The 25,476-nt window shown below is 46.3% G+C and overlaps 2 protein-coding genes across 2 annotated transcripts in view; one reads left to right on the plus strand and one right to left on the minus strand.

Moving 5' to 3' along the window:
• Positions 1-7,978, plus strand: part of mettl24 (methyltransferase like 24) — a 31,971-nt gene extending 23,993 nt beyond the window's left edge. Inside the window, exons 4-5 of the mRNA XM_056581102.1 lie at positions 1,845-2,076; positions 6,613-7,978. Of these exons, the coding sequence (XP_056437077.1) occupies positions 1,845-2,076; positions 6,613-6,930 (550 nt within the window). The 3' untranslated portion in view covers positions 6,931-7,978. The remainder of the gene's footprint in view (positions 1-1,844; positions 2,077-6,612) is intronic.
• Positions 7,946-25,274, minus strand: cdc40 (cell division cycle 40 homolog (S. cerevisiae)). Its single transcript, XM_056581101.1, has 15 exons — positions 25,057-25,274; positions 24,623-24,709; positions 24,401-24,530; positions 24,208-24,294; positions 21,821-21,960; positions 21,558-21,654; positions 21,194-21,333; positions 19,521-19,595; positions 18,924-18,969; positions 16,472-16,573; positions 15,577-15,692; positions 14,801-14,934; positions 11,952-12,028; positions 9,854-9,998; positions 7,946-8,619 (listed from the first exon to the last, which is right to left on the minus strand). The coding sequence occupies exons 1-15, from the start codon at positions 25,237-25,239 to the stop codon at positions 8,442-8,444; spliced, it is 1,737 nt and encodes a 578-aa protein (XP_056437076.1). The 5' UTR covers positions 25,240-25,274; the 3' UTR covers positions 7,946-8,441.
• Positions 25,275-25,476: the final 202 nt, after the last annotated feature.

Below are 25,476 nucleotides of genomic sequence, written 5' to 3' on the forward strand. Positions count from 1 at the left end.
ACATTGAGGAGGGAAACTCCCTGCGCTGCGATCACAGCGAGGACTGGAGGAAAACAAGACGCCAGGGAGTGCAGAGAGTGAGCTGGAGAGGGGATGGGGGTTGTTGTGCCAAAAAGTCATCGTCTGCAATAAACTGATCGCCCTGTCTGCACTCTGCACCACCCTCTTATCTGGAGCAGACAGTCAAAACATGCAAACACACATAACTTTATATCTGGGGAAATACTGCCTGAATAAGCACAATTGTGGCCAATTGTGTTGGCAGTTTAAAGTGTAATCAGCCGCGACATTAACGTGATTGAAGGCAATTTTGCATTGTTTCTGGTGTTGTTATGTGTTTGGTATCGTATAATATCTAGATTAGGACTGTATTCTGAAACTAGACTGTGATTAGCATCATTTAAGTCATCATTAACCCATTATCAACCCATCATAAATGGGCTATCTATAAAATAAAGAAATTATCTTATTTGCAATTATCATTATCCCTCTGCATTATTTGACCTGCTCCGTGTCCTACATTATAACCAGTCCACTCCTTTTTACCAATTTTTTATTTTTGTTTATTAATCTACAAAGCATCACCCATATAAGGGGGACGGCAATCAGTTTTGGTCAGCCGATCAAAAGAAGAGGAAATGAAAGACACCAAACAAGCAGTGGATGTGGACTCTACATACTGTGTGTGTGGAGTGTGGTATGTGTGATGTGTGTGTGTTTGTGTGTGTGTTTGTGTGTGTGTGGTATTTATGGTGTGTGTGTGTGTGTGTGCGTGTGTGTGTGTGGTATGAGGGTCTGTGCTGTTTGTGGATGTGTGGGTTATATGTGATTGTAGTGTGTGTTTGTGTGTGTGTGTGTGTGTGTGTGTGTGTGTGGTATGTGGGCGATAAGTGTGTGCGTGTGTGTGTGTGTGTCTCTGTGTGTGTGTGTGTGTGTGTGTGTGTGTGTGTGTGTGTGTGTGTGTGTGTGTGTGTGTGTGTGTGTGTGTGTGTGTGTGTGTGTATGTGTGTGTGTGTGTGTGTGTGCGTTAGAAAGCAAATGCAAGGGGGACAGAGAAAGAGAGTGATGGTGGGAGACAGGGAGAGTCTGTCTGGCTAAATTGACCCAAAGCTTTATCAAAGAGCAGATAAGCAGGCCTTAAGAGAGAAAAACTACATTAACCTTTCTCACGGATGAAAACAAAGCTCCTACCTACCTCAAATGGGGCCTATTTCCCCCTACCTCAGACCATATTTTTGAATTACGCACTGAGCTTTGAAAGCCAAGATGGAGTCGTGATTACACAACCTCATTCAAAGTCCCTTTAACTTTATTGATCCTACACAAGAAGCCATTCCACTTTTTTCTCTGCAATTTCACTAATGGATCCACTCAATTCATCCATCTTTCGTACAACCGGCATGCTTCTACACGCCCCCTCTAACCCCTTTCTGTTTTGTGTGTGTTTGTGAATATGCGTGTGCAGGTGTGTGCAAATGTGTGGGTGTGTTTGTGTGTGTGTGTGTGTGTGTGTGTGTGTGTGTGTGTGTGTGTGTGTGTGTGTGTGTGTGTGTGTGTGTGTGTGTGTGTGTGTGTGTGTGTGTGTCTGTGTGTGTGTGTGTGTGTGTGTGTGTGCGTGTGTGTCTGTACTCAAGTGTGTCTATGTGAATGGGCATTTGTGTAAAGGCATGTATTTGATTCATGATATTTAATTATTTGGGCGTGTGTGTGTGTGTGTCTGTGTGTGTGCGTGTGTGTGTGTGTCTCTGTGTGTCTGTGTGTGTGTGTGTGTGTGTGTGTGTGTGTGTGTGTGTGTGTGTGTGTGTGTGTGTGTGTGTGTGTACGTATCTGTGCGTGTGCTGCAGACTGGGTATGGAGGAGCGGGCCCTGGAGGGCTTCCTGGCCCAGGCGGGCTGTGAGGTCCACTGCTTCGACCCCAGCCTGAAGCAGCCCCACCGCCAGCAGCAGCCCCGTCTGTGGCTGCACCGCCTCTCCGTGGACTGGAGGGACCCCCCCCCGGCCGCGCGGGCCCAGCGCCACCAGCACGCCAGCACCAAGAAACTGGCCGCCGTCCTCAACGACTTTGGACACAGAGAGGTGGATATCATCCCACGCCTTATCTTGAATTTGTAGTACTTTTTAAGTACTTTATTTTTATTTTGCGTTTTCAAACACGGCAGGTTAGTCTTGTCCTAAAGGGGGTTTGTCTGCACACAGCTGGAGATGAGCCGTATCAGACGCCAGCGACCCACCCACTGGCTTTGCACTATGGGCCCACCCGGGTAAACTCTGGAGGGGCTGACTCAGACCTCTGAGGGGCTGGGCGCGTGAACGCAAATGTCCGGGCTGCAGGTGATTTGAGTTAGCGTTATTTTGATAATGGAATTAGTACGTTTCCAATATCATATGCAGGTAAGGAGACAGGAAATAGGACACCTGAGGACCTCAAGTCCCAATGCTAGCACAGTCAGACTTCCAGGAGTTACAAAGGTTATGAATGCAGACGTTGGTGGATTATCTTTATTCTAGCTCTCGTACTTTACATCTCTCCTTTCAGAAGGATTCTCAGAACATTCTTCCGAGAATCCCTCCTGAAACCATTGTAACCCCGGCAATTAATCACTGGCTCCTCTGCTACAGCGTGTTCTCTCTGGCATTGAGGCGAGGCCAACACTCCTAAAGCACATCAGCGTTGCTTCTGGACGCATCATTATGCTGGATTGTTGCCCTGATAAAGGCCCTCAGAGACTGCGTTCCTCCTCATTAGATAGGCATCTATGGAGATGATCGTACCCACATATTTGCACAATGGGAATGCGCATGAAACTACACACACATAGACAGACAGACACACACACTCACACACACACACACACAGGCACAGACACACACACACAAACGCAAACTCACTTTCACACGCCTTGTTTGCGTGCAAACACCCATGCTCACACACACAATCTGTAGATGAATAGCATGCATTCTAATAAGCATTTATATGGATTGAGAGGACATTGTACACATTGGAAGAGGTTTATTGACAATTCAAGGTCAGACACTTGCCACAAATAAGCTAAGGTGCTCAAACAAAAGGCATGGACATTTTAAAGTTTTTTTTTTTATTAGGGTTTTCTTAGGGTTAAATCTCTCTTGAATGGACTTACGTAAAAGTCCTGTCAACCCCCCCGCCCCCCGCCTAAAAATACAGTAACATATTTACCAGATCTTCCAAACGAATGGCCCCTTCTTTCCCCCCTCAACGCCCTCATTCACCTCCACTGATTCATGACTTAAAGCCTTCTCACACTTTACCACTCGACGCCAGACTCCGCTTATACATCTTTCTTTTATTTTTATTAATTGTATTAAATCAAAGTTGTGTTCCTCTTGACTCTTTTATTCATGAGCAATATGTTTAATCAGTGCAACGTTTGCGACGGCCTCTTGAGCGAGGCGCACGCGGGCTCTGTGATTGGCATGGCGTGTGCTGTAAGTGCACCACTCATAAGCCCTGGCTGGTTCGTTTCTACTCCCAGGGTAATGATGAATACAGAAGCAAATACCAACCTGCCAACCGCTGCGTTAATATTCATGCAGACAATCTGGGGAGGAAATTAGGGTAAAAAAACGTGTTTGAACGGAGACATGAAGAAAGACCTGCGCGCATGCGTGTGAGGAGCAGGACAGGAATATCGATCTGTGTTTGCCTAAGTCGGCAGAACCACCTGCTTTCCATGCACGGACCCGTTCGCCTGTGTAAACAGCTTCTAATTGCGCTACACATTCTCTCGCTGGTGGTACATTTGGCTGCCACCCCCCCCCCTCCTCTGTGGGAGGAGGATAAAAGGAGCAGGCAGGAAATCAATGCACTATAAAATAACAAAAAACGGAATATGCATCTGCGTTTTTATGCCTTTTGGGTTATGAATGAAAAGCTTGCAGATGGCTCCTTTCCCAGTGCTTGAAGCGAAATTGGCGGGGGTGAGGAAAGTAGTGGTCGAGTATGGGGAGATAAACCTTCACACCGGGTAGAGTGTTTACTATCAAACGCTGACGGTGGGTACTGAATAGACAACGGAAGAATTACAACCAATAAACACTTGTGTCGAGGGTGTCGTAAACATGCGTAATTCAATATTGTTTATTACAATCAGTAGCTCTCTCGGGGAGTGTTCCACCTGTCCCCTTGCAGCTGCTTCCTAATTAAAGCTCACACTACCCTACAATGTCTGGTGTACCCTACAAGACACTAAGGAGCACATAATGCAGTTTGTTTTCACTGCAATATGCATTTATGCGCAATTAAAGAAAAATATGGTCGGTTTTCTAATCGCTTTATGAATGTGGTGCCAGGAACCCTGGCGTCTGGCTGAGTGCAATTAATACGATGTGTGTTTATCTCTCAAGGACTCCACAAAAAGCACAGATTAAGCATCTAAATGAGCTATGAATTGATTGCATGTATCCTAAGTAATGAGACAGTGCCAACCCGCCATTTAAAATGGACAACCTTTTGCTATTACAGCGATGCTTCCACTAAATGCCACTCAAAGTGCTACAGATACAAGCCATTAAAGAGAAGGAATGTGGACATTTGAAATCATATTTTTTATCCAAAGCGTCTCACAGTGGGATAGGATACACGTCATTCGGGTCAGGTGAGGACGAGGCATCTTGCTCAGGGGGGCCTACAGGTGAGGCTGCAGATATGGGGGTTCATTGTACACAGTACCTTTTGGCTGGGAGTCACCATAGCCACAGCGCAATCAGTTCAGACCAGTGGAAAATATAGGCAACAGCTTGAGAAAAACGTGGAGGGCTGTAGTGCAGATGTGTTTCATTCACAACAAACAACAACGAGCATTGTTCTATAAAGTGACAGATAAGGTCCTTCCTAGCCGTGGCTGACGCTGATCATCCCTTACCGTTCAAAGGGATGATCAAAGTCAAACTGGCGTCCTAGAAACCCCTTTCGACCGTGTGCCCTCACGAAGCATGCATCTCAGGAATACTTTACATGGAAGACTACACACGGTGATGAACTGCAGCCGTCTCAGTAGCAAAGTTAGAGCACTTCATTGACACCAGGCTGAGCCTGTCAGCCTCACCACTTCTGCAAAGGAGAGCGGTGACATTGGATCGGAGATCATTGAGCCATAAAGGCAATTTATGTCAAGTCCTCTGTCAACGAGGTAGGGGCCTGACACGTGTCATACAGGATAAGGCTAGGGTAGCTGGTTGATCCAAATAAACCTTTCAACACACACACACACAGACACACACTGCAGGAATGAACGCTTGAACAAATCGGAAATAACATGTATGCAAACAACACACGTACATAGATACAGATTCATGCAGTCAAACATACACACACACACACACACACACAGACATACACATGCACACACACACACACACACACACACACACACACACACACACACACACACACACACACACACACACACACACACACACACACACACACACACACACACACACACACACACACACACATTGAAAGGAACACGGACACAGCAAACACTCTTCAGAGGAAGTTCACAGCCCGGTTCTTGACGATGGCACATCTACTTTCCATTTTGAGGTGTCTGGCCAATTAAGGGTCCATCCTTGCTGGTGGTGGAGGTGGTGGGGGGGGGGGGGGGGGGGTTGGGCCCATAGGGACTAACAGATCCAAGAAGGGTAGGAACAAATCTCTTCGGGATGCCCGTTTCTCAAGAGTTTTCGTTTTGTGTTGTCTTGCAAATGAGCAGAGGGATTTTGGTGGCGCCTTTGATATTTGAGACGCATTTTCTTCTCCTAATGGGGATAAATGTGAGCATTCAGAAACTGCCTACTTTTCTGAAGGACACGTGCCTGATCAGTACAACACAAACACTATCGTCCTTCATACTATAGCCTTCACTTTCATTGTTGTTTTGCTGTCGTCGCGCCCGCTGAAAAAGGACCGCTGAACGCCGTCCTCGTCTAAAACGCGTGTCAAATACTTCCGCCGAGGAGCCACTTAAAGCCAGTGTACTTAACGCACGGAAGCCAAGGAGGGAACGTTCTGAGTGCATCCCGGCAGATCTAAAGGGCAGGCCACGCCCGAGGCCCGCTGAGCACAGGCCCTAGACGAGCTGCCTGCTGATGAACCAGCTGGAGCCCCGGCCTCCTCACAGGGATCTCTAATAGACCGTCTTGCTCTCTTCACTTAGCTAGCGTCGGATGGTTCAGCCAGCTTGTTTTTATTAACCTACACATTCCGGTACTTACACACTCGGGGGGGATCTGCATTTTTCCCGCGTGTGTTTTATCACTTTGGATGCAAGGATACCGCTTTTTATCTGAAAGTGTTGCTCATTACTGAAGCTATCTGCTGTAACTTCAGAGTGTTCCGTAAACGCAACACGTGCCGTGGATGCATCAAAAATGGATGAATCGGCAAGAATTTCCTTCTCCACCGTCGACTGAATTTTTGTTTTTAATTTTGGCATTCGACTTTCCGACGCAGAAGGATTCTCCTGACACTGATCCACAGCCAGACTGGTCCTCTCCCAGCTCCTGTATTCCACTAACTCCCCTCTCTCTCCCTCTCTCTCTCTCTCCCCCCCCCCCCCCCCCCACCGACAGGTGGACGTGCTGAAGGCGGACATGGAGAGCGCCGAGTGGAAGATCCTGGAGAACCTGGTCCTGGAGGGCGTCCTGGACCAGGTGGGCCAGCTGCTGCTGGAGGTCCACCTCCACTGGGCGGGCTTCGAGGTGGGCGGCCACGACCCTGCCGTGGTGCGCTACTGGTTCAGCCTGCTCCAGGAGCTGCACCGGGCCAGCTTCCGCCTCTTCCGTTGCCACAGCGACCCGGCCAAGCCGCACGTCTTCCTGCACAAGAACGTGCTGAACGCCAGCAGCACTTACACCCTGGGCTTCGTGAACACCCAGTGGAGACCGTGAGGAATACTGAGCCAAAACAGACGTTGTTTGTTGGAAGTTGGAGGTACTCCAGAGGTCAAAAGGGAAAAAGTAAAGTGAGATAAAAGGTTTCTCCGGATATTAACCCGAGTCTTACCCACCCATGAGGTTTAAGTCTTGCAGCGATTCCCATCCCACCTTCTCCTATATGTCTATGGGCCTGCAATGACCTCAGCTGTGTCGCACTCCCTTGTTCGTATTCATTCCCTTGACTGCGTCGGCTCACCTGCAACCAACCACAGCAACAGTCCTAGACGGTGTGTGGGCTGAACGCAGCACCACCAAGCAGGCATCGAGACCACACCAGCAGGCTTTGTGCCCAGAAAGAAAAGGAGCTGTATTTGTTTGTCATCACGTTAAGGTGGTTGTGGGCAGTCAGTATAAACTGCATGGAACACAGACCGGGTAATGGAGGTACCTAAAGGGTTCCTTTAGCGCTATCAAGTGCATAGATATCCGAATTGAGGAAAGATCTGGGACCGCCTTGTGCAGTGAGAACAGACCGGATGAGAGCATGTTGTCAATACTGTGAGGGCTGCTTTGACTTTTATTGTTCTTCCAAGAAATGAGTGGGAGCTGGAATAGAACGCTGCGCTGCTGTAGCAGCTTTACAAAGAGAAAATAAAAGACTGACAGAAAAATGTACTTCAATAATGACTACGCTTATCATACATTTTGGTTACCCAATAGGAAATGTCACTTTGGCTGCCAATAAGCAGTTGCACCATTCTATCTGCCCTCTCTCTCTCTCTCTCTCTCTCTCTCTCTCTCTCTCTCTGCCAGGCCTTGTGATCTATAATCTCTGTCATTGCAGAACTTGAGTCACCAGAATTTATTAGAAAATACTCCACTAGATTGACAACGTAGGAATAATTTCCCAGTCCATTATCATTGTTATGCTAATAATTTACAGCAGTTCAAAGAGAACGAAAAGGGTTTTTTCTTTATTTTCTTTGGGAAGGCTATTAAGCAGCTGTCATGGTTAAGAGGAAGAAATAGCCACAAACGAATTGGAGGCCAATAAACTGTACAAAATGTTTATTATAACCAATGTCCAGGAACACATACAAAAAAAAGTATTACATCTTCCATTAAACAGTCGAGTACATTAGCAAATAAAAGCGAAATCAGTTTAAACTTTAAAAATGAATAATGTTAATGTAGACGCTGTGTGTTTAATAAGCATGAACACGACGCGATACAAAAATACACTTCTAGGATCAGACTGGATACCAGCCCTGCTTCTGCCTGCTGTCCCCTCAATCTCCTGGAAAGAGAAAAACTATGGGGGGCAGCAGCGTTCGTTCACACCCATCCTCACGGGGACCGCGTTCACACCTGCACTGACGGGATCCGTGTTCACACGCGCACTGATGGGGACGGCTTTCACACACGTATTCACGGGGTCCTCGTTAGAGCTCGCACCTCTGCGGCTGGCGTTCACACACACACACACACACACACACGGGGACCTCGGGGGTCTCGCTGCTCCTCTAATCCCAGAGTTTGATCAGGCCGTCCCAGCCGCAGGTGATGACCTTGGAGGTCTCGTGCGGGTGCCACAGGGCGCTGATGCACACCTTGTCGTGGGCCTTGATCCGGTGGTACAGCTTGGTGGTCTTCCAGTCCCAGATGTTCAGCTTGCCGTCCGCGTCCCCTGACACCACATAACTGCGGGGGGGGGGGGGGGGGGGGGGGAGGATGGCGGAGAACTGGGTTAGAACTTGAGTGACTGTAGTCGTGTTGCCGTGGTTACCGATGGGAGCAGTCGGTTACCTGCTGATATGTACGTGGGTGAGGTAGGCATGGAGCGATAAGGATAATTGGGCCTTGTCCTAAAATTAGGGTGTCTGGCTGGCCTAGTTGGCTCCCCCGAGTTTCAGCATGTCATCCGTTGAGATCAACGGCTCGGGTTCGACTTGACGACTAAGACAAATGTGTGGTAGAACCAAGAGGATTTCAGGGGCGGATATGGGCCAACTGCGGGCATGACATGGGGCTGCAGCATTAAGCTCTCTGCATTGGCAACACCACAACAGGATACATGTCATTTTATTAGACTGCTTGGGATACGATCTGAAAATGCCTTCCCTGTTTAGCATGGCCGGTCACTCTTAATACATTTTTTTCTATTTTTCAAGGTTGGTAAACCCTAAATAACCTTTTTCAGTTCGTGCAAAGAATTATAAAAATGGGGAAATTCTCCATCTTTGAAGTCTGCTCCGTCTGTCTGAAAACCCTTTGCCAGAGAGGTCGTTTTCTGTAAGCTGGGCTCGCTTCCTGAGGCGTGAGTGACGTGCTTTTGGACAACGTTTGACAACCTCCGTCGCACTAATGAGTCCTCCTTCCTAAAACCTTTACGACTGTCCCGACTGCTCCGATGGCCCTTTTTAGTTCGTCACTCTCAGGCAGGTTCATAACTTTACCTCAGCTAGACCTTTCCGTTGCGACAAGATGACGATCGCTGGTGAATGTTCCGTTTTTGGACCAGTCCACAAGCTGGTCTCACACTCAAACAGAGGTCTCACATTCGAATAGCGGTCTCACACTCGAATAGCGGTCTCACACTCGAATAGCGGTCTCACACTCGAATAGCGGTCTCACACTCGAATAGCGGTCTCACACTCGAATAGCGGTCTCACACTCGAATAGCGGTCTCACACTCGAATAGCGGTCTCACACTCAAACAGAGGTCTCACACTCAAACAGAGGTCTCACACTCAAACAGAGGTCTCACACTCAAACAGAGGTCTCACACTCAAACAGAGGTCTCACACTCAAACAGAGGTCTCACACTCAAACAGAGGTCTCCCATTCAAACAGAGGTCTCACACTCAAACAGAGGTCTCCCACTCAAACAGAGGTCTCACATCCCCACGTCTGACGGAGCAGAGAGCGGCCTCACCTCATGTCGGGGGAGAAGTCCACCTGACAGGCGTAGCCGGCCACCATGTGGCCCTTGAAGATCTTCTTCTTGTTCAGGCGGAAGCGGTTCTGGGCCCCAAAGATCAGGATCTGGTTGTCCATGGACTGGCACGCCAGCCATTTACCTGGAGGAGGAGAGAGGGAGAGACGGCGGAGGTTTAAGGATCCTCCCGGATGATGTCAAACTACAGCATAAAACCCAATGAGGAACTACAGTTGTAGTCCTTTTCGTGTATCCACAGTATTTAGGTGCAAGGGCTCAATGTGTCGGACAAAGAAACAGCTTTTTACCAATAACAGTATCTAGTATAAAATAAACATTACGATAACACCATGTTTTGTCTGGCCTTTATGACATTATTGGCAACGGTACCATCTGACTTTCCCTTGCGGGGTGAATGCCCTCATCTCATCTGAATCAACAATGTTTTAGAACTGAACGACAACAGCTGGTATGTTTGTTGTGAAATCAGTTTCAGCGTAGACCATTTAGATTATATTTAGACATGGTATTCAAGGGCTCAACCCACTAACGCGCTCACAATGTAGGCTAGGCAATATATCGACTTGTCCCAACCCAGGTTGGACTCTGACCTGCACAACATTTGCCTGGTTCCCTCCCCTCTATCCCTGACAGTTTCTTTTAAACGTTGCGAAATTCAGGATTAATTAAGAAGCAAGTTGAGGATGATTAGGCCAAAAAAAAAAAAATTTGGGTTCCTGTTGGTTGTCAGTTGAGGTCATGGGTAGGTAGGGAATTTATTTTATTTTATTTTTTCCAGCGATAGGTGGATGATAGGTAGGTTGTTTTCATTTAAAAACGAGAAAATGCGCTCATCCTTGTACAGAATGAAGAGGTGCTGTACCAAAACGTAATTATAGTATAATTATATATATATATATTTTTTATAAAGCTCATAAAATAATTTGGGTCGCACATAAATTGACAGGGTCGGTCGGAAACCGGAACCAAACAAAAACATTTTTTAGGCCTTATCAGGCTAATGCCTCGTCATTATACTCTCATCCCCCTTTCTTGTGTTCTTCTGTCCCGCCAATAGAAAGCACGCAGCCTGTAGTCTAGTAACTACATCAGACGTATATCCGTTTTAATGGACGATTGCCCTAAAGTGAACCGAATATAAAAATAATTCATCGAAGGGAGCCAATGGCCGATCACTATGAGCGGTAAAGTTTTAAAAATCGGATATGCAATGATCACGGCTGAACGCAGATGGCCGGGCAACGACAGGTGGCTAAGGGTGTGTGTGTGTGTGCACCTCGCAAAATCCAGACAGTTCACAGCACCCCACAGCAAGCAGGAGGCATTTAAACTTCACTCCAGGGCCATTAGCAGGATAAGAAGGAGGCAATTTGGGGAAAATGGGGTGGAGGAGGTTTTGATCAGTGATCGCTCACTGGAAATCCACTCTGCCGAGTGCCGCGTCTGCCGGCACGACTCTGGCATCAAAGTCACCGCGCGGCGACACGGTGTGCCTCGGAGAAGACAGGAAAGGCAGCTTCGCCAAATCGCTGCACTTCTGGTAAAGGAACCCGAGGGAAATTCGGAATGTGCTCCGAGAGGGGGTGTGTAGGAAAATAGATTTTATAGAGGGGGTGCTGGGGAAGTGTGTGTACAGGGAATGACATTTGAATAACCGCTGACAGATATAAAAAGGAAAAAAAAAAGGCCAACATTTGCAAATGTCATTATCAGAATATCAGAAGTTTGGTGCGAGTTCAAAATAAAACTGATTTAAGTCGCATGTGTGAGATCTGTATGTTGGGAATCGTTGGCTTGATGCAAAGGGGGTGCTGGGTTGACATTTAGGATGAGGGTGCTCCGACGGGAACCGGCTGCATTATGCACACCACGTTCCCCAAGGGGAATCCCCCTCTGGGATGGATGCGGGAATGTTCCCCGGGAAGATGAACGCAGTGACGGGAGGCCTTCTCGTATCTGTGACGAGATTTATCGAGGGTTCATCGTACCGTCGTATCATCCCTGCTTAGAAAATGACCCCTCCCAAATCGACTGCGTCGTTACCCCCCTCCCCATCTGTGCAAGAAGCACTTACCGTTGGGAGAGAGTGTGACAGCTGGCATGGAGTGCATGCTGGGCTCGGCGATGTACTTGAAGTCCACGGGGATGTCCCTACACAGGAAAAGAAGACAAAACGTAATGAAAAGCAAAGCTAATCTGCCCCGGTCTTTCAAATAACCACCCACCACCAGTCGAGAACGAGAGAAAAACGCCCCGAGTCTTACAAGGCAACTTAAGAGCACATCCACATAAATACACACACTTAAGCTTCCCCCCCCCCCCCCCCCCCCCCCCCCCCCCTTCTTATTTCAGAAAACCGACTGTGATTCCGCCCGAGCTATGTCCATGGATGTACCCTCTGTGTGACATCTAATAAATGATGAAGTTGGAGTGGATCGGAGGAGGCCTGGGATCTAATTATTTATTGATCCCGTGTTTGGCCTGTTACCGTTCCGGCCATTAACTCTTCCCCATTTTTTTGTCCCGGGAGAGAGAACTCACGCTTCGGTGGCTGGCTAAAGATAACCCGGCACTATATTAAGTGACGTTCATACACACATGATGCATTGAATGCGAGCCACCTGTTTTTAGAATGTGAATCAGATCAAAGGGGCTACAAGGTCTACAGGGTCTTCAAGGTCGTTGTTCAGGTGTCCAGAACATCATCGTGATGCATGAAGAAGTACAGAGGGGGCAAAAGGACTTGGTGAATGGAGGGCATCCCCCTTCAAGGTTGCACTTTGCCCTGCGGTCACCTGTATGGGTCTGTATTGCGCAAGGTGCCAGTAGATATCAGTTATTTTGGGGGGAAAAAAACCCACTTAATTTTATCACACCAATCTCAGATTTGAAGGCTCTAGCCTGCGAAAAAATGAGTTTCACCACTCACAATCTATAATCTATCTTTGTACATAGGTTGATTTGGATATTATAAGGGTGTCCAGATGAAGAGTGCTAGCCTACTTTTAGTTTTCAACCAGGGAAACTATGCACACCCACTTCTCCCTCCCTCACAAACTTCCATTGGCTACACTACTTTTACACTGGGATTAAAAAGTGGAACTCTGTTATAATAGAATCCTCTAAATACATTGAATATTTGGGGGCAAGGATGGAGCATAAGCTCATCCTCATAGGCTATATTAGGCATGTCCTAGAGAGGGATAAGCTTCTAGGCCACTTATATATAACGCCACGTTGTGTGTGCGGCAGTGTGGAGCTCCATCAGGCCAGCGGTTCATTTTGATGTCCGCATCCGAGGGAGGGTAAGGCTCCTTGGATACATAGTATAACCGTAAAGATGGTTGGCGCATTGCATGCACAACATCGCTCATTAACGTTTCTACACGTTATTTACAACTTAACTAAAAACTACTGCCAGCTAGATTATTGGTTAGCTGTTTGCTTCTGTGGTCAGAAGCATTGCTGGAGGGGAAAGCAGCAAATCCCAAGGAGCTGCCCCAACCCCAAGATATTTATCAAATAAAGGCCAATATATCTATATTTGGAATATCGGCCGATATATTGATGTCAGTAAACCTTTACTCCCCAATATCGGTATCTGCGTCGGCCCCAAAAGCGGTATAAAAAGTATTGGTCAGGTAGTAAAAACAAACGTAACGCAACGTAAAATGTTATGTAGAAATGCAACTTTTTATGTTCTCGTTTGAGCTGTTCTGCTCTGCTGTAGAACCAAGGCAGGGCAGAATGACGGCCTCCTTGGAAGAGGACTCACTCCCCATGTAGATATGAATCGCCTCATTCCAAAGTAATGAGAAAAATATCCTTATATACTGCCTTCCTCTACTCCTATTCCAGACATCAAGGACTCTGGTTATGGCCTCATGCTGCTCTCACAGCAGAGGTTTGTTTATCGCCATGGGAACCTCCCGGCATATTTATGCGGTGGTCTCGCTTCTTCTGATGAGCTGCCCCCCTCAACATGATTCATCGGTTCAAAATGATGACGTTCGTACAGAGAACAATTACATTGTCAGTAAACCAATAAAAGGTAACATTATTTGTGTTAGCAATTCCCGGCTGGTTGTTGGTGGTGTTGTTGTCGGTTGCATAGAAAAACAAGAGATGCCCTTTGATTTTACTTGTTCTATCCTCAGCCTCTTCTGGTGATTTAATGTGTGCCTTTGTGTTGCAGGGGCTCTTTCCACTTAATCAAATTATTTATGGGCCGAGGTGAGGGGCTCACAAGGGGTGATTGCTAGAACAACGTCATTGCACACCGTGGGTGATGGGCGAGAACAAGGACACGAGCAGGGGTCAAACGGAGAGAGCAGGCCATGAATCAGGAGCAGATCACCAGCACGGCTGGACGAGCACACTGGGAAGGGCGAGCGACGGGTGGTGGTGCACGTGTCAAAGGTCAGCTGGATGTTTGTGGACGTTCTGCGTGTGACCTGCCTGTAAAGGACCGCTGCGGTGCCAACCAATGGGCTCGCCTCAGAGAAGAAAGCCTTGAGAAAATCCTGCATGGTTTGTCGACTGATCCTGTGTCCCTCGATGTAGGGACGTGGAGAACCCAAGTCAAGCGACCGACGGACCACTAACATGAGAGGTGCAATGGCTGGGTTATCGATCGCTCATGCGCCACCAAGGCTATTTTCCTACCAAGATGTTTCAGAGAACACTGGCCCGAACGTGTATGCAATTTCACCACAGACGTCAACGTCTCCCGCGCACTCAATGCAACAGTCGAATGCTTGCTCACAGGCAGCTCGCCCTGAAATGACTAAGCCAGGGATTTTAACATTGCCAGAAATCACTGCGGGATGTAAACAGACTTTGATGACCCGTGTCTTCCTCCTCTTAAAACCACAGGCGGCGTTCATGCAAAGACACGATATTCCGACCGATAAACACACTCACCACTCCCACACGCGGAGACTCTTGTCGTCCGATGTGCTGACGAAGCGTCGGTTCTCGTCCACGAAGGTGATGGTGTTGACGGCGCCCAGGTGGCGGTCGTACTCCTGCACCACCTCGCCCGTCCTGATGTCCCACTGGGAGAGAGAGAGTGTAAAGTAATGCAAAATCAAAGCGAGACCAAAAGAAAGAAATCGGGTACTACTTTTATTGATGATCCCCAGATTGCGACCCTGACGGCGATTCCTTGACTGAAATCCTAGCCGTTTCTCCGTATTATAGAGCAGAATGATACATCTGCAATCCTGGTCTCAGTGTTTACACAGACGATATTCAACTCCAACGTTTTGTTTACTTATTTTGACCAGAACGACCTAGCTGTCGATAAAACCTCACCGCAAGCCTCCCCAATCTCCTGATTACATCTCATCTGAATAAGAACCTCGAGGCCCCAGAGGGGTTCTCTTGTGTAATAGACTAGATATGGATTTGCCATTTTGATGATAGATCTGCTTTTCCCCTGAGATACAAAAACAATGCAGTGATTAATAATTTTGCCCTAGACCTGTCAAGACACACACACACACCCACCCACACGCACACAGTGAGAGGAAGGACCGCATCTTATAGTCCTGGGGGAAGAAAGGTGGTTGTGTGTTCCTAGTCGAAGGCTGTGTGTGCTTTCATCTGGCTTTGCTGAATTTGTCAGTGATCCACGAGGCGTCACAGATAAAATGAACGAAATGGAAAACGGATAGGAAATAAGCAAAAGCCTTTACCTGCACAATCTTCTTATCTGACATGCCGGCCACGAAGAGATTCTGTTTGTCCTCATCCGGGTTGAACTTGACGCAGTACGGCACCTTCCTGTTGGTGAAGCGCGAGATGCACTGGCCTGTGGCAGGGGGGCAAGCGCATTGAGAGATCGGAGCTCCAGAACAAACAATCCATAGGGCTTTTGACAACAGAAAGAAGAAACAGCGCAAACAAACTGAAGCTGCACTTGAGTCGTTTGAGCGGCGAGTCAAAGCCAAGCGCCGTCTTTAAAGAGCAAGGGTTCACCTGCCACAGATATTAAGTGGCATGCCTGTAGTTGATGCTGCCAGCAACAAGTGGCAGATTAAGCTCTCTACTGCCCCCTGCTGGAGAGGCACATCTCAAGGACCAAGATTGAGGGAAACAAAATGGATTTCCAGTAAGGACACAACACCATGTCTCAGCTAGATAAACACCGGACATACGTGGATAACATGGACAAGAGTTAACCAGGCCAAACACAAATGGTTTGACAATGCTAATTAAGGGTGCAGGAGGGGCTTCTCACTGAGTGACAATTACAACAGTTCAATCCATCTGCTAGTATCCAGTACCGGGGACGTAAACTACTTCCATACCATGGATATTCTAGTTGTGTGTAGCGCAACAGAATTATATACATTTAGACCACATTTCCTGACAAACGAACAAAGCCTATTAGCTGGCATCCCTGCTGCTGCTTAACACATACATACTTCCATGTTTTATGTCATGCGACAATTAAGGCTTTGATGCTCGATACCAGTGTAAGCTATTTAGACCTCATGGAAAAACAGGGATTTCAGAGCCATCGTTTTTTTGGATGATCGGAACAGGAGACGCCTAAACCTAAATACTAGATGAACAGTGGGGACCTACCTGTTTCTGTGTCCCAGAGCTTTAGGTAGCGGTCGTAGGCAGCGCTCATGAACTTAGTCCCATCGTTGTTGTAGCAAATGTCTCGTACCGCCTTACTGTGACCTAATGGGGATTTAAAAACACAAAACCAATAAACATTACAGATCTTTCCACCAAAAGCCACCAAGTCATACTAGGACCTCATCATCCAATCTCCTCCAATCCAAAAGCTCTCTCTTGATGCCCCAGATCATTTGCAGGGCAACGACAATTAAGATCCCATCAACAAATCCCCCCGGTATATGTTGGTGTCAAAGGCCTGGAAAAAGCCTGTCTAATCTTTTCTCCTGGCCTCAATGAAATTATTGGATGGCCTGCCCGTCGGTCTAGCTGTGTGCACTCACTGCTAATGACCGGAGTCTTCCACAGGACTAGGCAAACCTATCGCTAAAGCTAGTGGTGTGTTCTGGGGAAGTGGCTTTAGAGGCCTGAAGGGATGGGTCTGATTTTTTCAGTTTGATTCGAAAAAATAAGATAAAAAAATAAAAAAAAATAAAAAAAATCAAGCTCTGGGTGGTTCCTACCAATTGCTCACCCTACACTTGGAAGGAGCGCCATACACACACACACACACACACACACACACACACACACACACACACACACACACACACACACACACACACACACACACACACACACACACACACACACACACACACACACACACACACACACACACACACACACACACCGGGCTCACTGCCCCCCCGAAGGCTCCGGCTTCTTAAAGCTGCCTTTTATCGTGGCTCTGCGGTCGCCACGGCGATAACCGGACAGAGCTGAGGCTAACTGGCCTCCCTGATCTGGACACGCCCTGCAGCTGGACCCCCCAAAAGGGGGGTCAGTAACTAACCCCAATGCAGGAGACCGCCTTGATGCCTCGGCCACTGTGATCCAACCTGTCTCACTTGCTACTACCACCGCCCCTCACCCGCCTTAGAACTGCACACATGCAATCACACACACTTGAGTAAAACCAGGGTGCATGCAAAATCGATTACATAGCATCATGCCACCTGTGTTCTTAAAGAAGCAGAAAAAAATAATGGCAATAGGAATGCTTGTTCATGCACATCCGCAGCTTTGGCCTCTACTCTGTAAATACAGCCTTTTATTCCGTCTTTCTTTGCTCGGTGAGTCCCAGACCGCGACCGTGATGCAGGAGAACACAGCCATGCGTTCACATACTGCGCTGCACAGACAATACCATTAGGCATTCAATTAAATGCTGCCTTTCAATGAGGCAAAAATGCGGGGAAAAAAAAGCATCCTTATCCTATCTTGTAGAATGAATTGTTTAGTGCAACCAAACAACAAAAGAATGAACCGGTAATATAACACGATGCTGTACAGCAGCAGGAGGGTTGTCTGAGAGTATGGGAGGAACCCGATGCGGTGGATGGCACTGAGAATTTAGTCAAATACTTTTACAACGTTCATTCTCACTGATGAACAGATGTTTGATCAAACCTAATTAGGACTGCCAGGGTGGGGCTGCCTCTTCAGCCTATAGACCCCCTTGTCCCCTCTTCCTAACCCAGTTATTTTCTTCTCTCCTGCTCCCTTTCTCCCTCCCACTTTCCCTGGTGCCCTCTGCTTGTGCCCCCCCCCCCCCCTCCCCATCACCCCTATGGGTGTGGGAATTATTCATGCTCCCCTCCCTAAAAAACAAAACCAGAGAAAAGCAGTTAGCTGTGGGCTAACCGTCTCCATTCTGACAGCGCGCCGTCCTTGGGAGAGAATGTACTGCGGAACGGCTTACACATCCCCACTACAATACACGCCCACCCACAGAAATGTTAACACATACAGGCACGCACACAAATGCATGTAAATAACAGATACAGGCTCATACAGGCTCATACAGGCTCATACAGGCTCACACACACACACACACACACACACACACACACACACACACACACACACACACACACACACACACACACACACACACACACACACACACACACACACACACACACACACACACACACACACACACACGACAGAGGTGTCATTAACGTTGCTTTAATGCTGAGCTCACACTCTGTCGCACGCTGCAGATATTTCCCAAAGGGTTAAGGCTGCGTTTCAGATCTCCGGCATGCTAGGTGTCAGCACGTCTGGCTGCCGAGATATGTTCATGTCCATATAACGCTGCGTTTTCACAGCCATGCCATTCCCAGTATTTTCTTTATCATTTCCCGGTCATAGTGAAGATCAACAAGAACCTCCACGGATCGTTTTGAGGAGGCAACAGGGGAAGAGCAGACAGATCAACGCGTCGGAGGACGGATGCAACGCCGTGCTCATTATGCATCGGCAATGAGGCCGATGTGAAAATAAAAAGACAGGCACACCAGACATCAATAGGATCAGCGCAGGCAACAGGCTTCTGATTACTCACCGATAAACGTCCGTATGCACCGCCTCTCGTTGTACACCTCCCATAGCTGTGGGCAGGAGGAGATGTGAACAATGAGCCTGCAGCCAATGCTTTGCATCCAGGTTTTTAATAATCCTCATCTCTGTATCGCTACAGAAAAGACTGCCGCGAGGTTAGACTAGGAAAGTCTAGAGTGCATTACCCTCCCTCTGGCCATCCGAAACTCTGATACACTCTGCTCATTCAAAAGTTAACTTAAAACCTATTACTTCAGGACCACCTACAACATTTGACAAATCACCCTCCGCCATCTTCCACTCTCTCCATGTGTAGCCTATTGTTGTGGTGTCGTTTATTTTTTTCCCTTTTGTTTGACTGTCTGTATGGATTCATTTCTTATTTGTAAAGCGTATGAGTATTTAGAAAAGCGCTATAAAAAAACTGATCAATTATTATTATTATTACATTCGTGTTCTTTGTTTCTATCAAGAGGGCATGCCGTGGGGCCCTACGTATGATGCTGGAGGAAGAGGTTAGGCCCCGGATAGGTGGCACAATATTGTGCACAAACAGGGAAGCTGATCGTATTGAGTTTAAATAATGAATGTTGATTCGTACCTTGATTTTACAGTCCATGGAAGCGGAGAGAAGCAGATGACCAGAGGCAGGGAATAGACGAATAGCGCTGACACCCTAAAGGAGAAAAACACACCAAGAATATTGTATTGAATTTGGTTCAATGTTTCATATCCAAAAAGTTGACCTACAATTTTTTAAGTGAATGTTCAAGTCATCTTATTTGACTACTCTGATTAACAAAAAAAATTACTCATTATATATTACTTTAATCATGCCTTTCAAATGTACACAGTGCTTCAACCAAGAAACGGTTGAACAATGCATTTGCAATGGTCCCAATCGCATGCATTTTCTTCACCAAGAACTCTTGGAAAATTATTAGATACTCTATTAAATAATTATTCCTCAGTTCTAACCCAAAATGCACTGTATGGACTCTAAAAGGGTTGCACACTTGTGACTAGGGATGGGGATCATTAATATTTATTGATATCGATACCATTTTCGATACTCCTTAACGATCCGAGTCTTTATCGATACCACTACCGATACTTTTCTATTTTAGTGATGAGGAAAATATTTAGGAAATAAATAAATGGTATTTTAAATTAAATATGTAATTCTTAATACATATTGACATCAGCAGTTTTAATTATATATACTAAAATTATTAGAGCACTATACAATTGTATTAGTAATACAGAAACATGAGTAATACAGTATTACTCATGTTTCTCACCAAAAGTCCAATTTACCGTTTCTCTATGTTACATTTGAACGCATCATGATAACCGTCGTTTTACTGAGCCAACCTCAACACATCATCACACAGCACATCTGAAACTTTATTTACTTTTTAAGATAACTAGCTTGTATGCTACCGATTACAACACCGATTTCAAAATTGGATTACTATTTTTAACTGACGGGACTAGCGACAATGTCTGTGTGCGATTACCGTTTGTACTTTGAGTGGATGATTAAGACAGCCCCGTCTGTGGTGCGACAGGAGACGGAGGAGACAGGAGGAGTCTTTTCAATTCGGAGACAGTCGAAGGTACTGCATTTGGCCTTTATTTGATGCACAATGCTAATGTGCTTGGCCATTGAGGTTGTGTTCCCCCCCTTTACAATAAATGATTTTCACCCTTTCGCCCGTTCAGCCACCCTCGCGGGCAAAGTTAACCGCCAGACTTCACTTGTTTCACTTGTAATACATGTTTTCCGTGACGCGACTCGAGGGACTCATTTTATAAATGAGCGACGGGACTCGATAGTGGTATCGATTAGCCCAAACGTTAATGATTTTCGGGTTTTGAAAAAAGTGGAACCGGGTCCTTGATAGAACCGGGTTTCGATCCCCATACCTACTTGTGACACACAGATTCAACACACAAGGTCTTCCCGAAATGTAAACTGTAAATGTTTAACAAACGTTTTTATAGAAACTTCTCACAGAGCCACTGCTGCGAAGGCATCTAGCCACTACTCACCAACTCTCTGAATACCACTCGGTGCCAGAAAATCTTTCCCAATGTGGTTCCATGTTACATCCAGAACGAGGCCCAAAAGCCCTACTCCTATACGTCATTATAGGCCCCTGCCGCTCTACGTCACTGTGCTCTTTGAGCGGCTTGTGACCTACTTAACGCCAAGTTGAAGAAGTAGGAGGCAATACCTGCCTGTGTTCCCACATAGGCACCCCCACTAACCTTGGTGTGTCCGGTCCAGACGTGGATCTGTTTCTTGGGCAGGTAACACTTGTCCGGCACATCTGCCGTGCGCAGGTTGATGCCCACGTCCTGGGGGACGTGGAGGTAGGAGCGACCTTGGTAGTCGTACATGTCCTTGACTGGAAACGGAGTCGCCGCACAGAGAGAAATACATCAGCTGAAGCTTTTGGTTTCATTTAAAAAATATATACATTTTTTAAACAAATGAGGGGGATGTATTAAAACCACAAGATTTTCCATCTTAAATCAATAATATCAGGAACAGTTGATGGGTCTAAAGCGGTACGTCCGTACGGCCATGTACGGAAAGAAGCAGAATAATGTTTCGGGGGGGTGAAGTTACCATGGAGAACGGTCTTCTCCTCTGCTGGGGCCTCTTCCTCGTTGCGCCCCTTCTTCTGCCGCTTGGCCGTGATCTCATCCAGCTCCTTCTGCATCTCCTGTTATAATTAGAAAAGTAAAAAGTTTAAAAAAAACAATAAACGCTTTCCATCTATGGTTCAACTTGCCAGAAAAACATTTGCATTAGTTTTCTAATTCAGCAACTGGTTCTAAACTGAATGTAAAAAATACACATGCCATTTCAAAATGTACGAATTATATTACCTCTGATGGTTTGGCCCCATCTTTCTCGTCTGCGTATTTTGCCCATGGCCCGAGGAAGGTTTCTATCTCGCCTGCCTCTCCTCCTTTAACCTTCTTCCTTTTATCTCCCGTCTTCGCAGCAGCCTCGAACACCGTTATCCCTGGGGGAAGAAGACACCAGACCATCCTCAAATGATTGTACACATGTAGATTAGACTGGCTATTTCCAATAATGATACCTAGCAAACCAAGAGAGCATCATGGCAGAGATAAGCAGTTCTTAACTGTTAGGGTTATGCCTTGCTTGCTTCCCATTTCATTAGATATTCTACTGAACTAATCTATTTTGCGCAAGTGGATGAAGATTTCGGGAATGCATGTCTGCTGTGGCCAGCCTAAACAGTACTTGCTTTGAGACTTTAACGTAACCAGTTTTACAGTTAACGTATGTACTAGAGATGCACCGATCAATCGGCCGCCGATTAAAAAAGCCGGTTTTACATCCAATCGGCCACAATCGGTGACCTGCCGGTCACTGTCGTAATTTCCGGTTTTCGGCCGATCAAACTCACCCGCATGCGCGGTGCGTAGCAGCTCAAGGCGCCAAAACTAGCTGATTTGGACTTATTTCACTGTGTGCCAGGACGACCCAAAACACGGTGTTTGTAATGCTTGCAAGTCAAAAATAAGCCGTGGGGGATCAACGCCATTGTGTGGTGGTTCAACGCTTCCAACGCGTCAACGCAGCTAGATGGGTCCATGTCCATGCAAGTGAACGGAGCGTTCCCTCTTCGTCATAACTATCAAACCAAACATCCTTCACATTCACCGAGCGAACATTATGAAAGTAAAATGCACATTTCTCGCTAAAAATGTTTCCATAAACGCATTTAATGGCGTAACTATGTTACTATTTCCACCCATAATAAAGATAGTTGTCGGCCGTGGCTGCGCTGGAGTCCGAGGTAGGAAACCCAAACGCCGCCGTGTTTGGGTGATAGAGCTTAGATCGGGTTTGATTAAATAATCTCTGATATAAATAACAATAATCGGGTTAAATAACTTCACATGGTGTGTCTGGTGTGTTTCCAGCATTCGTAGTGTTGATCAGCAGAGAAATAGTCCGCCAAGACGTTGAGGTTGCTTAGCATCCAGAGACTCTGTCCATGCAAGTGAACGGAGCGTTCCCTCTTCGTCATAACTATCAAACCAAACATCCTTCACATTCACCGAGCGAACATTATGAAAGTAAAATGCACATTTCTCGCTAAAAATGTTTCCATAAACGCATTTAATAGCGTAACTATGTTACTATTTCCACCCAGAATAAAGAAAGATGGCGGCCGTATGCTTCTGTCCAAGCTCACTACTCTCTGCCAGTGACGTCGGGTCAAGCTCCACGCTGATTGGCTATCGCGGCTAAACGCCACGCGTTGGAGCGTTGAAAGTTCACATTTCTGAACTCCGGGCGTTGGTGGGTTGGGCGCGTTACTGCGTTTACGTGCGTAATTACGTGCGTCTGACGCGCCTAAACGCCTCTACATACCTCCGGATACGGACAGTTTCGTCCGGTCCCGGAGGTGTTTCGTGGGAACAATAACAATAAACTATAAAATAAAAATGGTATATAGTATAATATAAGTATATACAAATACAATATATATATATATATATATATATATATATATATATATATATATATATATATATATATATATATATGGATGGATGGATAGATGGATAGATAGATAGGACGAAACACCTCCGGGACCGGACGAAACTGTCCGTATCCAGAGGTATGTAGAGGCCTTTTCACAACACTTCAACGCATGTAACGCGTCTACGCGCCTATACCAATGGTTCCCTATGCAAAAATGCCGAGTTTGGACGCCCCTGAAGCGAGTAACGCGGTTGGTGTGGCCGTACCTTTATTTGTGATGTTTTATTCTTGAAAAGGGGAGTTATGATAGCATATAGCCTACCACTAGTTGTGGTTTTAATTGCAGTTATTTAAGCAAAATGTTGTCTGGGAGAAGGGTACTCAAGCCAACAAATATGGTGTCTATTATTATATGATTATAATTATTTCTTAGAAAATCGGTATCGGAAAAACCGGTTTTGGCAGGTCAGACCTCCTTAAAAACCGGAAATCGGTATCGTCCAAGAATTTTGCAATCGGTGCATCTCTAGTATGTACTACAAAATCACAGATCTCCAACTCCAGCATCACGTTTGGTTCAAACAATTATAAAGCGAAATAAAGTAAAAGGCCCCATTCACCCTGATCTGAACTCAAATTCCCTCAGACTTCAGATATTAATCTTGAGTCGGATTTGTGAGACACAAGCATGGTTTGGATATTAATTGATACCAGCTTTAAGGATCAAGCAGTGGTTCTAGTCGTTTACCTTTATTCTTCTCCGCCTCATCCACTGCCCCGATATAGGAGGAGTTAGTCACTTCAGCCGTGCCCACAGAGGGGTCCAGTGCATAGCCTGTGAGTGGAGTCAAAGTAAATCGACAATTAATACACGAGCACATACATTTACACGTGTCCAACATCATCAATAAATGACTTACAAATAACATAAAACCGCTTACCAAAGGTGGAAAACGTTCTCCTTTGCTGTTCGAACATGAAATCGTTGAGGTGGGCGGGCTCTGCATAGCCAGACAACATATTCCTTGGGGCGGCCATCTGCTGGCTTTTGAAGGGGTTGATTGGCCCAAACTAAATATAAAAGAAGAGGTAAAACCAACCTTAAAGCACGTTTTTCACAGTTTAAACGTTTCAGTGGGATTTCTAACGAAACGCAAACATACCTCTGGTGCAAAAAGTGTTTCAAACGTAGGGTTGAAAGTGACCTCCTTCAACGCAGGATCCAGGTGTTGTCCGGTCTCTACAGACTCCTACAATTAAGAAAAGAGTAATCAACGGTAGTCGAGCTTTTGATGTGATAAGTGGTTGTTCTTTGGGTATTCTTTAAAGCAAACAAGGCACCAGTGAGGCCTGGTTAACTCAAGTTCGTGAACCACTCTCTTATCCCTCTAGTATCCTAACAGTCGGAAGAGGAAATCAAACATTTGCCACGGGGTCCTTAAACATCGTAACCGTGTGCTGCCAAGATGGCAATATGTTCCATCATAAAAATGAATGTTTTACATTAGTTTGCGATGCTTCACTTTGAAAACCTAAGCGCGGCAAGTTAGCGTTGTGCGTAACGTAAGCGCTAGCTAGTGCTAGCCGCTTAGCTTACCTTCACAGCCACCTCCGGGGCTGCGTTTAGGACAGCTAGGGTCATGGTCGGCCCGGATGGTAACGGTTTTAGATGTGCGGTGGCGTCCGGATCATTAATATCATTTCTGGAACTAGAATCGGATTCATTTTCGGAATCTGAGTCGCTGCGGTAAGAAACGAGGGACTCTATGGCAGAAGACATCTTGGATGTTGTGGCTTCATCGGAAGCAAGGGGGCGGTACTTCCGCTGAAAAAGAAAACAGATCGCCCTGACGAGGGGTTTATATAATAAATAATACGAGCTAAAAATTTCGCTTGAATTACGTGTTATGGTAATATTGTAGATATATATGTAGAATACAAAATATACTGAGGCAGACATGAAAGACTGCGCGATTATCCAACTGTCACGAAGTATTGATGAACAGCGGATTTTATT

Source organism: Gadus chalcogrammus, chromosome 21 (assembly GCF_026213295.1).
Source record: "Gadus chalcogrammus isolate NIFS_2021 chromosome 21, NIFS_Gcha_1.0, whole genome shotgun sequence".
NCBI lineage: Eukaryota > Metazoa > Chordata > Actinopteri > Gadiformes > Gadidae > Gadus > Gadus chalcogrammus.